This window comes from Hylobates moloch, unplaced genomic scaffold (assembly GCF_009828535.3).
Source record: "Hylobates moloch isolate HMO894 unplaced genomic scaffold, HMol_V3 SCAFFOLD_11, whole genome shotgun sequence".
NCBI classification, from domain to species: domain Eukaryota; kingdom Metazoa; phylum Chordata; class Mammalia; order Primates; family Hylobatidae; genus Hylobates; species Hylobates moloch.
In genome coordinates this window covers 47,457,119-47,471,827 of record NW_026652286.1, presented here as the reverse complement: position 1 = coordinate 47,471,827, position 14,709 = coordinate 47,457,119, and the positions used below count along the sequence as shown (strand labels likewise).

Genomic DNA, 14,709 nt, shown 5'->3' with positions numbered 1-14,709 from the left:
CCAGGCGTGGTGGCTCACGCCTATAATTCCAGCACTTTGGGAGGCTGAGGTAGGAGGATCACTTGAGCTCAGGAGTTTGAGATCAGCCTAGGCAACATGGCAAGATCCTGCCTCAACAAAAAATACAAAAAAAATTAGCCAGATATGGTGGCGGGTGCCAATGGTCCCAGCTGAGGTAGGAGGATCGCTTGAGCCCAGGAGGTCAAAGCTTCAGTGAGCCATGTTCGCATCCCTGCACTCCAGCCTCGGTGACAGAGACCCTGTCTCAAACAAACAAACAAAAACAAAGTGAGTTTATTGAGTACTTACCATGCATCTCACCTCACTTCATCCTCATGAGACCCCATGAAAGGCACTTTTTTTTTTTTTTTTTTTTTTTTTGAGACAGAGTCTCGCACTGTCGCCCAGGCTGGAGTGCAGTACCGCGATCTCCGCTCACTGCAAGCTCTGCCTCCCAGGTTCACGCCGTTCTGCCTCAGCCTCCCAAGTAGCTGGGATTACAGATGCCCGCCACAATGCCCGGCTAATTTTTTGTATCTTTAGTAGAGATGGGGTTTCACCGAGTTAGCCAGGATGGTCTTGATCTCCTGACCTCGTGATCTGTCCACCTTGGCCTCCCAAAGTGCTGGGATTACAGGCGTAAGCCACCGCGCCTGGCCGAAAGGCACTTTCTTTTTTTTTGTTTTTTGTTTTTTTTTTCTTTGTTTGTCCGTTTGTTTGTTTTTTGAGATGGAGTCTCGCTCTGTCCCCCAGGCTGGAGGGCAGTGGCATGATCTCGGCTCACTGCAAGCTCCACCTCCCAGGTTCACGCCATTCTCCTGCCTCAGCCTCCAGAGTAGCTAGGACTACAGGTGCCCGCCACCATGCCCAGCTAATTTTTTTTGTATTTTTAGTAGAGACAGGGTTTCACCGTGTTAGCTAGGATGTTCTCAATCTCCTGACCTCGTGATCTGCCCGCCTCGGCCTCCCAAAGTGCTGGGATTACAGGCATGAGCCACCGCGCCCGGCCTCGAAAGGCACTTTCTTATCCCCATCCTATAGGTGAGGAAACTAAGGCTCAGAGAAGTCAAGTATTATATTCGATCCATTCTAAGACCCCCAATTTTCACGTTTTAACATTGAAGTTGAGATGACAGTCACAATTGATGGCATCTTAGAATCATTGAAGCCTGTCCTCCACAAGGTCCTACAAGACAGTGAAAAGCAGAGAAGAGAGGGGATTTGAATCCAGCCTGTGTGCCTCACTCCAAAGCCTGTGCTCCTGACCATGTTGCTTTGTGCAGCGGGGTCCTGGCTTTGCTGTTGATACAAACATATAGGCATGGGGGTGGGGGAACCCACAGGAGGAAGATCCAGCACAGCCTTGGTAATGACTACTTCTGGCCAATAAGATTATGGGGCATTATTTTCTCCTTTACATTTCTTGGTCCCCAGGTGGCTGCCATGAGCAGGCATGGTAGAGCATCAGGCAGACGCTGAGCCTTACTGCTGGGTAAGCAGGGCCTGGTCACTGAGCCCAGCCTGTGGTCTGTGTGGAGGCTCAGACCATCCTGATTCCTGGACCAGGCAGTGGCCTGGTGGAGGTCTGACCCCTGCCCCCTCTCCTCCTGGCAGGTACCTCTACAACCGCATGGGCTACTGGAGTGACTGGCCCGTGCCCATCCTTGTGACCACAGCTGCTGCCTTCGCATACATCGCTGGCCTCCTGGTACATGGGGCTGTTTCGGAGGGCAGGTGGCCCTGCTCCCAGGGGAAGGGAGACTGGCCCTGTGCCGGGCTGGTGGAGGGTCCCACCCTGGTATAAAGGGGAAAGCTGTATTTGTAGGAATACTGTATTTGTAGGAATCTATCCTAAGGAAGTAATCAAAATACAGAAAGATATGTATAACATTTTCATTTTTATCTTAATTTATAATAGCGACTAATCAGAAGCTATTTCATGCCACTAGTAGAAAGTTGGCTACATATGGCACATTAAGATTTTGCCCAGGGCCTCTCGGGCTGCTGCACCTGAGGCCTGGGTCCCCCAGAGCAGGAGGTCCTCTTGCTTTTGCCCGTCTCTCTAGGCTGCCCCTTCCTGGAATGTTTGCTCCGGACCCAGTGAGAGCTGTCCTGGCTGAGAGGGCCCACTGCAGGCTTCCTCTTCCAGGAGCCTCTGCTTCAGGCTCTTGCTCCCGATATTCCACTCACTGAGATGCAGGTGGATCCCCCATGTTGGACTGGGGGCTCCTTGGGGACAGGCCCAAGTCTGTTTCAGAATCCTGGGGATTGGAACTCCCAAATGTTTGATGAATGAAGTTGGGTAGTCCAAGTACAGCAGCACCCAGTGACCTCTTGACGGGGAATCCCACAGAGGAAGAGCCTAGAGGCCTGGAATCATCTGGAAGGAGGCCAGGCTCAGGCTGGCTAGTCTGGGCTGGGCTGGGGAGGGCAGGGCATTCCCATCGCCTGGAAGGAGGTTTGCTGCCTCTACCCAGGGTCAGGCCCAGAGCCGCAGTGGGGAGCAGGGTGTCTGAGAAACTGGCAAAGCCTTCCCGCCCACACGGGCCTGATAATCACCCTGTGGGTCCCTCCTCAGGTCCTGGCACTATGTCACATTGCCGTGGGGCAGCAGATGAACCTGCACTGGCTGCACAAGGTAAGGGCCGCCTCGGCCGGGGCTGGGAGAGGGCAAGGGAAGCTGGAGGCAACAGCAGCAGAAGGGCCTGGCCACCGTGTCCCTCCCCTGGATTGCCATTAGAATTGTTCTCATAGCTAAGGCTGAGCACTCACTATGCGCCAAGCACTTGTCTCACAACCTCGCCCGTCTTCATTCACTTAACCCTTACAGCAACGTTGTCATGTAGGTACTGTTATCATTCCATTTTGTGGTTGGGGAAACTGAAGTACAAAGAGGTTAAGTGACTTGCCTAAGGTCTCCCAGTTTAAACATGGAAGATCCAGGGTCCCGTAGTCATACTATTAACCAGCAGAGCTCACAGCTCATACTGTGGCACCCACTCTCTGGGGGCCCTGCCTCGGGTCTCACCTGCCTCTTCCTTCTTTGGTGAGCTCTTTTGAAAACCCTGATCTGGCCATTTTATTCCCCAACTTAAAGCCTTTCCACCACTCCCACCACTCCCAGGATGACCCAAACTTCCCTACCCGGCATAATCTGGCCCCTGCTGATCTCCCAACCCATCATGGGACAGTCACCCTCAGCTTCTGCTACATGAGACATCTCATGCTCTCCCAGCATGTCTGCCTCCTTCCCCCATTTAGCACTTTGCTCTTGCCCTCCCTTTTTCTCTTGGACCCCTTCCTCAGTACCTCCCCTATATACACAGGATTCTCTCCCGGGACTTCCTCAGCCCCTGCAGCCTCCCCTGCTACATGTCTGAACAGCTGTGTTTTTGTGTTTTCAGTATTCGTCTGGCTCCCTGACCCCGACCCACCCAGTTGAGGTGCCCCTTGCAGGCCAGAGTTAACCTCTGTCTCCCTGTTCCCAGTGACCCCCTCAGGGCTGGGCCCAAAGCAGACAGGCTTCACCCATTCCGGAGCCTTAACTCTCTGCCTTACGTCTGTTGCAGGCATAGTGCTGAAGTGTGTTTCTGATGCCTGGTCTTCTTGGGGCCCTGGTGGGCACAGAGTGGTACCGAGCTGACCAAGGCAGAGCCCCTCCCTCCCAGGAACATCTGGATCATCTGCCTTTCCCCAGAGCCTGGCTCCCCGTGGGCCTGCCATTTAGGAAAGGGCAGAAATGTTCAGAAACTACCATGAGCGCATGAGATGGGGCCAGAATGACTCCAAGGGGAGGGGCTCACTTCTAGCTAGAAGACGGATGTGGAACAGGAAAGGAAGAGGGGACAGCATGAGCCTGGGTTGGGCTGTATGGAGTGGGAGGTGCCTGTGAGCATCCAGGGAGGTACCGAGGCCGGTTCGTTACACAGGCCTGGAGCTTGGGAGTCAGACCCCAGAGACAGGAGCCGTGAGCAGCCACTGGTCCCCCCACCTTCCTCCTGCCCCTCACTCTACTCACAGGCCTCCTCTGGGCTTCCACCATCCCCTCTGCGAGGGACTTTCTTCTCCTGGCCGCAAAGCTGGCATTTGAAAGAACTGCACCAGCTGGCACCTCGGGTGGGGCTGGCACATGCTGTGGTCACCTTCTGTGGCCATGCCTCGCTCTCAGCAGGTAAGGTCACACCTGCTTGATTCTAGTGGAGAGGCCTACAGAGCTGCTGAGCCAGCTGGAGCTGGCAGATCAACGCAAGGAAGCAGATCCCATTGTCCATGCTGGTGCCAGCTCCCAGGGTGCCTTCCTCTGCCCTCTGCCCCCTCTGTGAGATAGCAGCATGAGCAGGGTCCTTCCAGGTGGAGCTGACCCAGAGCTGGACCCGCCCTACCAGGAGGGAGTTCCCCAGAGCTCAGAGTGTTCCAGCAGGGCCTGGAAATTCTCTTCTGTTTCCAAGATTCTGTCATTTGATTCTAAAATTCTAAGGACTCTTTATTCTTTTTTGTTTGCTTTAATTAATTTTTGACCATGTAATACATCAACATGATTCAAAATACAAAAAGCACAAAAAAGTATACAAAGAAGGTCCTCCTCACTCTCTTTCCAGACAGATTTTTAGCACATGCACATGTACATATGCATTTCCTTTTTCTTTTTTCTTTAAACACAAACAGTCGCCTACTCCACCCTCTGTTCTGCACCTTAACAGAATTCTTGGAGCTCCTTCGCTGCGTTAAAGCATCCCTGTTGGTATCCATCCCTTGCTTCTGCTCCCTGTTCTGGATATTCCCTGATTCCCTAGGCGTCTAGCCAGTTCCCTGTTGATAGACCGGATCGACATCCCAGCTGCTTTCTGTCTTTTGCCAGGATGATGTGGCGGTGACCTGGGAGAGGAATTTCTGGGTGAAGAATGTATACTTTCATCATTTTGATCTTGCCAAATGGCCTCCTTGCCAAGTGCCTCCGATTCATGCCCTCTTAGCAATGGATAGTTGTTCTATAAAAATACTCTTGCCCATAAACCATCAGCTGATTTATTGGCTTTTGTCAGCCTGATGGGTGAAAAGTGGTACCTTGCTGTAGTTTTCATTTGCATTTCCCTTTGGGTGAGTTAGATTCAGCATTTTTCACGTTTGAGTAACTTGTGTTTTCTTTTCCATAAAACTGTCTCTTCATATCTTTTGCCATTTTTGCTTATTCATTTGCAGGAACTCTTTATAGATGTGGGAAATTAGCCATTAGGCTAACAAACTGCAAATAATTCTTCCTAGTTTGTCATTCATCCTTTGACTTTGCTCATTGCGTTTTTACCATGGGGATATATATTTTTTTATTCTTACGTACTTGAATATGTCATCTCTTGATGACTCCTTGGTTTTGTGTCAGACTCAGAAAGGTCTTTCCCACTCCAAGATTATAAAAATTTTTCTATGGTGTCACTTGGTAATTATATATTTCCAACATTTAATTTTTTCTCTTTTTGGAAGCTATTTTGGGGTATAGTGTGATCTTACTCTGTTCTTTTTAGATGGCTTCCCAATGTTCCCAACTCTCTCTACTGAGAATTTGTCCTTTATTCATTTGAGATGCTATTTTTATCATATACTAAATTTTCTTTATGTATTTGGATCTATTTCTGAATTTTTTGCTTATTTTCATTTATCTATCTGGTCTTATATCAGCAACATAGCATTCTAAACTCTAAAGACCACAGTTTTATAGTATGTTTGTTTTTTGTTTTTTGGTTTTTTTTAGAGACAGTCTTGCTGTGTCACCCAGGCTAGAGTACAGTGGCGTAATCTCGGCTTACTGCAAGATCTGCCTCCTGGATTCACGCCATTCTCCTGCCTCAGCCTCCCGAGTAGCTGGGACTACAGGCGCCCACCACCAGCCCGGCTAATTTTTTTGTATTTTTAGTAGAGACGAGGTTTCACCGTGTTAGCCAGGATGGTCTTGATCTCTTGACCTCGTGATCCACCCACCTCGGCCTCCCAAAGTGCTGGGATTACAGGCGTGAGCCACCGCGCCCGGCCTATAGTATGTTTTATTCGTGAACTTTGAGAGTCTCTGGTTCCCCTGGGTCCTGAGGAGGGGAGGACAGAAATGCTCAGGACAGGGTGAGAGGGAGCCATTCACAACAGGCTGGGTGCTGAGTAGATCTGGTGCTCATGTGGGGACCTTCCTCCTCCTCCCCAGTCTGCCAAAATCTCCTGTTTCCCAGAAATTTCTCCCAGGTGAGTGTTCAGGAGAAATTGAGGTACCCAGGAGGTGAGGGAGCAGGCTGAAGGGTTCTTGGAAGCTTTACAGTAAACAGGAGGCCCTTTCCCTGAGATGCCCCCCTTCCTGTCCCACCCACCACCCTCTGTGAGGTGTTTTGGTCACAGCTCACACCTCCCCAGGCTGCCCTGAGCACACTGCACTGCTCTTGTGTCCTCGCCTGACTCCCCTGCCTGAGTGGCAGCAGCCCCCAGCCCAGGACCTGCACAGAGGAGGCGTCTGTCAGCAACCCAACCTGAGCCCCAGAGAGGAGCACTGGGTACCACACGGCCCCAAGGCAAGTTACTGGCTGGGCTGGGGCTGGGGCTTCTGCCTCCTACCAAGGCTCCATCAGCCTCTACCTGCCATCTGCTATGTCTACTTCATCACCTCTCCTGGTGATTTCAGACTTCTCTCCATGCACTGGCCTCAGCTTTATGGTTTTTCCTGGTGTCCAGCCTCTGTCCCTCCAGCAGCAGCTTAAGGAAGGCACATTCACTGAGCACCTCCTGTGTGTGCCAGACACTGCATTCACCATAACAGCAGTAACCATCCTTTATCGGGTGCTGACCACATGTGTCAGGTACCTTTCACTCAGAATTTCACAATCATTTCACTCCTCACAATAATCCTGTTCCCATGATAACATGCTCACTTTTTAAAATGATATCACTGAGATTTAGTAAGCATTTTCTTCTGGCCAGCCGTTGTACTAAGCATTTCACTTGCATTTCTTCATTGATCTTCCCCAACCCCCTTCCAGGTAGGTACTCGCTATCCCTATTTCACAGCTCTGGAAAAGTCCCTGGAGAGGATGTGGAAAGATCCCCAATAGGTAGGAGAGCCAGGATTTGACTGAAGATCGTGATTCAAGTGAGGCTCTTAACCCTGGGCCAAACTGTCTGCCATTTGGACTGCAAAACCCAGAGGTCAGATACCCCTAAGAGGCCAGCTGTTGTACCTCTGCAAGGCGGGGTTCCACCTCCTCTCGGGTCCCAGCACCTAGGCCAGACTCACCGAGTGAATGAAAGACTCTGTTGTATCCCCTGTTCCCACCATTGCTATCACAAGCCACAGTCCCATGAGGACAGAGAACCCAAGGCCACTTTCTCAGAGAAGGACAGTGGTCTGTCTCTGGGCCTCTAGGGTGGGATTCATCCTTCTCAGTCAGATTTGGGGAGCGATGGTGGTTGCGTTGTTGGGTGTCAGTGCTGTTGCTGTAACTTAATGATGCAAGGTAGGGAAAGTCCCACAGACGCTGAACATGCAGTGATGCTGCTGAGCGTGATGATTACCACCAAAGCAACTGTGGAACTCAGAGATAATAACATTTTTAATTGTATTAGGGTTTAGGGAATCAGTTTTATTGCAAGCCATTTCCATTAACAGGTATTGTGATGAGATGCTCCCAGAAACCATCCTTAACTCGCTGTGTGCAGAGCCTCTTCCCACGATGGCCACAAGGGGGAGCTGCGCGCCGGGGGCAGCCGGGAAGAGGGGCCTGAGTGCCGAGGGCGGGGTTCTCAGGGGTTCGGAGGCGCAGCTGGGCCTCCCAGAGACTGCGCAGCCTCTCTGACACCAGCGTGCTGTCTGTCCAAGAAAGCGCACACCCCCTCACCCCCTGAGATGGGCAGAAGGTGTTCCTTTCTGGTTCTGCCCCTTCAAAGCTCCGTGACCCAGCCAGCTGTTCCACTCCCCGAACCTCGCTTCCCGTGTGTGAGATGAGGATGCTCATGCTTCCGCGGAACCAACCTGTGGACCACGCGAAGCGCCCCCACAGGCCCAGGCACGCCCGTGCCTCTTTCCGCCCCAAGCCCGCATGTCACAGCCCTTCTAGCTCCTCACCTGCCTCGCTCGGGTCTCTTGGGGGAACATTTGTTTCCAGGCTGATGGGCTGGAATGAAAGGCCTCCCAAGGGAAACTTCATCCCAGACTCAGCATTCCCCGCCAACGAGTGAAGGTCCCTGGGTAGGGAGCGGAGATGCTGGCCACCGTCCCACCCTCATCATCTAGAAATGCCACTGTCCCTGCTCGGCGTCGGAGGGCCCTTGGCCGCTGCTGCCTCTGGGAAAGGTTGCCTCAGGAGAAAGGGGGTGAGGGCCCTGCCAGCAGCGAGAACGGCTCCAGGCAGGCAGGGCGGCCGGCAGTGCTGTGGGAGAAGGACAGGCCTTTGGAGGGAGGTGGGAGACGAGTCTGGAGAAACTAGGGGGACGGAGGTAGCGGCTTTGACTGACCCTTCCAGAGACTGGGAGCTGCAGGAGGCTTTGGAGGAGAGCCACAACCTGGGCTTTAGGGAGGCACGCCTGGGGGTGTGGAGGGGAGGTGGGTAGAGTGGGATCCACAGCCAGGGGCGAGAGGCTGGGGGCTGAAAACCTCTGCTGAGCTTCGCGTGGTTGAAGATTTCAGGTCTTACCTGTCACCAGAGATCTCAGTCCCTTGGAGGTGCCACCTCATCCTCCATGAGAGCTGTGCTTTGCTTTCTTCTGGAGGCTGCAAGGAGGGTGGCCCCCATCATGGTGGACCTGGATGCTGGGAGTCTGGGAGAGGGCAGGCCATGGAGGTGGGGCAGGTGGAGATGTGTTTCACCACCCATCCCTGCCTGAAGTGCCACTGTGAGCCCAGCCCAGGGTGCCAGGCTGGGCTGCACTCCAGGCTCCTGCAGCGGACCCAGGTCCTCAGCCTCCTTCCCCTGAGGCCTGGGCATGGCCTGGACAAGTGGGTTTCCTCCTCTGCTGTGCCATGCTGAGGTGGCAGGGAGGCTGGGCGGGACCTTGGATGTGACTAACCTGCCAGGCCCAGGGAGGTCCCCCTTACTGAATGTCCTCCCTCCTCACAGCTCCCTCCTCCTCCTGTCCCCATCCTCCTTTCCATTTCTCGCTGTCCCTTCCTCGCTGGGTCTGCCGGCCTCCTCCTACCTCAGTCTCTCCCTGCCGTGTCCATCTGCCAGTCTCTGGTTTCCTGGCAGCCCATGCCTGTCTCATTCCTCCCTCCCCTCTGCCCTGCTCCATCGGCCTCTCCTGTTCTCTCCATCTCTCCCTCTGGCTCCTCTCTCAGACACACTGGGAACCCACCCACCTGCTCTGAGCCTCTGTCTGGTGACTCTTCCCCCTCCAGATCGGGCTGGTGGTCATCCTGGCTTCCACGGTGGTGGCCATGTCGGCCGTGGCCCAGCTGTGGGAGGATGAGTGGGAGGTGCTGCTGATCTCCCTGCAGGTGAGTGAGGAGGGGGCCTGGGCAGCTGCTCCCCCAGGACCCTCACAACAAGAGCCTTTCTGTCACTTCCCTTTCTCCAGACCAAGGCCCAAAGAAGGGCAGGGAGGGGCCCAGGGTCACAGAGCAGGTCAGAACTAGGGAGGACACCAGGGTCCTGAGGCTCCCAGGGTCCTGAGGCTCCCAATGTCCTCAGCTGGCAGATGGAGACAGGGTTGCCTGACTCATAGGTAGAAGTAGGAGGCTGGTGACACAGGGTCTGGGCAGAGCTGGGCGTTACTGGTCTCCCTTCCCTCTCCCTGCAAACAGGGCACAGCGCCATTCCTGCATGTGGGGGCCCTGGCAGCAGTCACCATGCTCTCCTGGATCGTGGCAGGACAGTTTGCCCGTGCAGAGCGGACCTGTGAGTAGAACTGTGAAGGGCCTGCCCCTCCAATCCCTGCAGGTGCCAAGACCAGCTGGCGCTGCCCTGACCTGGGCTTTCCTTGGGGGTGGCCTGGAGATGGGGTGGGGCCCCTGCACTCAGTGAGGGGGATTCTGGCTCAGAGTGGCCCACAGAGTCCACAGAGGGTCACAGCTTCAGTCAGCCTCGCACTGTATTCCTCCTCCACGTCTCTCTCTCTGCGTGCATGCCCCTGTGTCTGTGTGAGTTAGAGGCAGGGTTCACCTTCCCAGCAAGAATAAGGGCTGCCCCCTAGAGCACCTGGATCCTGACAGGTCGGAGGTATAGGGGTCCAGCATTGCACCCCAACCTGCCCAGGGCTCACCAGGCAGCACTCACGGCCCCTTATCTGCAGCCTCCCAGGTGACCATTCTCTGTACCTTCTTCACCGTGGTGTTTGCCCTCTACCTGGCCCCTCTCACCATCTCCTCTCCCTGCATCATGGAGAAGAAGGACCTCGGCCCCAAGCCTGCTCTCATTGGCCACCGCGGGGCCCCCATGGTGAGTGCCACCTCAGGGTCGTAACAGCCCCATTGGGGTGGGGTGCAATGGGGGGGACCTTCTTAAGAAATGGATATATGTAATGGTAGCAACCATCTGTAGCTTTTTGAGGGGAGGTACATGGGAAGGATTGGTAAAAAGGCCGGGAGTGCTGGGATGGAAGCACATCTTGAAGCGTCCTGAAGGCGTCTTGCTAAAAAGATTTCACTTTTGTCCTAAGTGCCCTGCAAAGATGCAGGAGGGTTTTAGGCCCAGGCTAGACCCAGGTACCAGTTAGGAAGGCCCAGGAGACGGATGCTGAGTGTGGGGCCTGGGGGCTGCCACCAGGCGTCAGGAGAACCCTCCAGGAGAGCTGGGAGGCAGCTCAGAGCCCACTGTGACAGTGAATACGGCTGAACCGGCTTGAGTTGGAGAGAGAGGAAGGGATCAAAGTCAGCACTGCATCCTGCCACCAGGGCACCCCACAGCCCTGCAGGAGAGCTTCGGTGAGAGGGCAGGCTCCAGAGCCATGTTGCCTGAGTTAGCATCCCAGCACAGCCCTCACCAGCTGTGGGAGGCCCAACAGTTTCCATCTCTTTGCCTGGTTCCCGCATCTTGTACCATGGGACTAGTGAGAGCACCTGCCGTGGGGCTATGAGGAGCAGGAGTTAGCATGTGTGCAGTGCCCAAATATGCACATGGTGCACAGAAAGTAAGAGGTAGACACTGCTGTTACCTTGGGCAGGGCCATCTCTCCGGATCAGGGTCTCCTGCTCCATGAAAGCCTTGAACCCAGGCCCTCAGCAGCGGCAGTACCACCCCCACCCTGCCAAGTGGGGGGGTGTGTGAGCACTTCCTGAGGGCTTGGCTTCCTGGTGTTCCAGGCTGTTGTGGGACCTCAGGGTAGTTAGGGGGTCTCACATAACTGCTTTGGAAGAAGGTGCTGGGTCTGCCGGGCTGCCACTCACTCTGGAAGTCTGGCCCCCTGCATGTGGTGGGTGTTATTTTCTCGATAAGACTCCAGCCCCTGAGCCAAACTCCAGTGCTGACCCCAGCCCCTCCCAGAGGCAGCCAGTGGGGATCTGGATCTGGTGTCCAGTTTGGCCACATGCTGCCTGTGCATCTTGGAGGGGTCACCAGTCCCCTCTGTGCCTCAAAGGTACAGATGCCCATGCTGCTGGTTATTGTGAGGACCAACTGGAGCCCAGCCTTCCCAGTGGGGGCAGGGGAACTCTTCTGAGGGGCTCAAAATGATGGCTCCTCCTGTCTCCATGACTCAGATTACCATCTCCTGGGCTCCCTCCAGCGGCCAGGGGACACAAGTGGTATGCTGACACAGGAAGGTGGCCCCAGCGAGGATGGTTTTCTTTAGTAGAAAAAGGTCAAATATATGCAGAAGTGGAGAAAAGCATATAATGACTCACATCATGAAGAAGGATGTAATGAATCCAATCCCATACTTATCAACGCTTGGCCATTCTTGCTTCATCTGTTCCCTACTTGTTTTTCTGGAGTAGTAAAGCAAATCTTAGGCATCGCATCATCTTACCCATGGGCACTTCAGGATGTGTCTGTAACACGTGAGGACTTTAGAAAGATACATAACCATAATGCTGTTATTACACCCAGCCAATATTAAGGATAATGATTCCTTAATATTATCTGAAATGGAATCCATGTTCAATTTCCCTTTATTGTCTTGAAAATGTCTTTTTACAGTTTAGTTGTTAAAAATCAGGATCCAAATGCAGTCCATAGCATGCATCTGGTTCGCGTGTCTCCTGAGTGCCTTTTGGTCTGTAACAACCCCATGGCCAGGCTCAGTGGCTCATGCCTGTAATCCCAGCACTTTGGGAGGCCAAGACGGGCAGATCACCTGAGGTCAGGAGTTCGAGACCAGCCTGACCAACATGGAGAAACCCCACCTCTACTAAAAATACAACATTAGCCGGGTGTGGTGGTACATGCCTGTAATCCCAGCTACTCGGGAGGCTGAGACAGGAGAATTGCTTGAATCCGGGAGGTGGAGGTTGCAGTGAGCCGAGATTGCGCCATTGCACTCCAGCCTGGGCAACAAGAGTGAAACTCTGTCTCAAAAAAAAAAAAAAAAAAATTCCCCCTCCCTTTTTTCCCTTAGGCTGTTTATTTGTCCTGAGAAATTGAGTCATTTGTCCTGTGGGATTTTTCACATTCTGCATCTGGCTGATCATGCCCTGGTGGTAGTTTTTGAGGGGCTGGCAAGGGTCCCCTCTGTGTGTCCCTGTGCATTGCCTTGGGGGGCTCTGACTCTGGGTCCACATGTCTGTGTGTGGTGAGGAAAGTGCACATCTCTGTCTTGGAGACTGTCTGTGTGTCCCTGGATGTGTTGTTCCTATGCAGATGTGGCCTGTCCCTCTGTGCATATGTGTACGTGTACTTTAATATTTGATTGCACTAACTCTGAAGCTAGGACTCTTTTTTAATAGTACTTTGAGTTGCTGTTTTCTAAATCCGGGTCTCTTAACCATAGTGTCCCGCCCGCCTGAGTAACCACCACCCCCCTATGCACACCCTCCTGACAACAGAACCCCACTTGGACTGGCCTGAGGCAGGTGCGAGCTCTGAGATGGGGACTAAGAATTCACCCCAGCAACGTGTATGCTTCTGGGGCCTTCCTGGAGTCCTGAGTCTGGCCAGGGAGGGCCAGGTTTCCACATCTTTTTCTCCAGGACGCCAGCACCTAAGCCAGAGAGAACTTAACTGTGTCTAAAAGCTTCCAAAAAAGACTTTCCCCTTCCCAAACACTTCCTCTGCCCTGAGGGTCTTCGTAACCCCTTCCAAGCTTCTGCCTTCTGCAGCCCCAGCCCATGCAGCAGGGAGCATGGGCCTCTGTCAAGTGGCCACTGATGGAAGGCCTGGCCACAGGATATTTAGAGATGGGTGGGATTCCACTGAGTCTATGCCTCTCTCTCCATGCCTTTGTAGTCCTGCTCCCCCTGGAAGTGCCTCACACAACCCACTGGGCTGGGAGACAGATAACATGTCCTCCAAGAGTGCTGTATGCCAGGGACAGGGGAAGAAAGAAACTCATTACAGAGACCCTGCTGTGTGCCGGGTCCTGGGCTAGGGTCTGTGACTTTTGTTATCTCACCTATGAGGTTGATAATGTTAGCCCATTTTATAGCTAAAGAAACTGAGGCCCCAGCTCTGTGTCTGGGAAGTGAAATTGCACCTTTTCAGTCCGTTCCAAAGCCCTCACCACTCCCTGGCTCCCCAGTGCTAGGCTGTGTCACAAAAGAGGGGAGTGGCTGGGGAACATCGTGGCCAGAGGGAGAGAAGGTGGGAACAGGATTGTCTTCAGTGGGAATGAATGAGATAAGCCATGGGAATCCTTCCCACCTCACCCCTTCACTGACAGAGGCGGGGCAGTGGGGGGCAGGGGGTGTCCTTCTTCCCTCCTTCCCTCCAACCATCCCTCATGGAACTGGTCTTAGCCCAATCCTTGGTTTGGTGCTGACCCCCAGTGGCAGAAATGGGTATGACAGTCCTCAGATGAGACCCAACTAGGGAGGCTTAGAACCCCAACTGTCCTAAGCATAAAGACCCTCATGAGTACACATCTCTAAGGGGTACATGGGGAAACTGAGACCCACAGAGAAATATACCCAAAGTCAGAACAATAGTTAATGGCAGAGTCAAGGCTAGAACCGGAGCTGGGTGTAGTGGCATGCACCTGTAGTCCCAGCTATTTGGGAAGTTGAAGCGGGAAGATTGCTTGAGCCCAGGAGTTTGAGGCTGTTGTGAGCTGTGATTGTGTCACTGCACTACAGCCTGGATGACAGCAAGACCCTGTCTCTTAAAAAAATGCTAGAACCAGGATCATGTAAGGGGAAAACAGTTGCTATTTATTAAGCACTTACTGTATATATCAGGCAGTGTGCTAGAGGCTTTTAGTTCACATAACAGTCCAGGGAGGGAAATAGTGCTGTCATGTTTATATAGATGAGGAAACTGGTCCCCCACTGAAACTCTACCATCCCATCTACACTCTCTTCTTCCAGGTCTCCCCCTGGACTTGTCTCAGGGTATAACCAAGAGGGAATTTCACATTCCACCCCAGCCCAAGACTGCCAGAAAGCCACAGAGGACTGTAAAAAAGCCCTCCAGCCCCAGTGTCTAGCTCAGTGCCTGGGATACAGCAATGATAACATAGTGACCATAGCTACCATGTGTCAAGTGCTAGCTACATGTCAGGCATTTATATGCATCACACTAACCAGCCCTGCCTCCCCCGCCCCCAGTAAAACCAATGAGGTAGGCATGATTTAGCAGATGAGGAAGCTGAACTTCA

General features: G+C 53.3%; 1 protein-coding gene across 5 annotated transcripts in view; it reads left to right on the top strand.

The window, feature by feature from the left end:
* Positions 1-14,709, top strand: part of GDPD5 (glycerophosphodiester phosphodiesterase domain containing 5) — a 91,073-nt gene that overhangs the window by 66,696 nt on the left and 9,668 nt on the right. For all 5 annotated transcript variants that reach the window (XM_032166950.2, XM_032166952.2, XM_032166951.2 and 2 more), the window contains 5 exons: positions 1,615-1,708; positions 2,579-2,638; positions 9,362-9,460; positions 9,767-9,860; positions 10,255-10,400. In XM_032166950.2, coding sequence (XP_032022841.1) covers positions 1,615-1,708; positions 2,579-2,638; positions 9,362-9,460; positions 9,767-9,860; positions 10,255-10,400 — 493 coding nt within the window. The remainder of the gene's footprint in view (positions 1-1,614; positions 1,709-2,578; positions 2,639-9,361; positions 9,461-9,766; positions 9,861-10,254; positions 10,401-14,709) is intronic.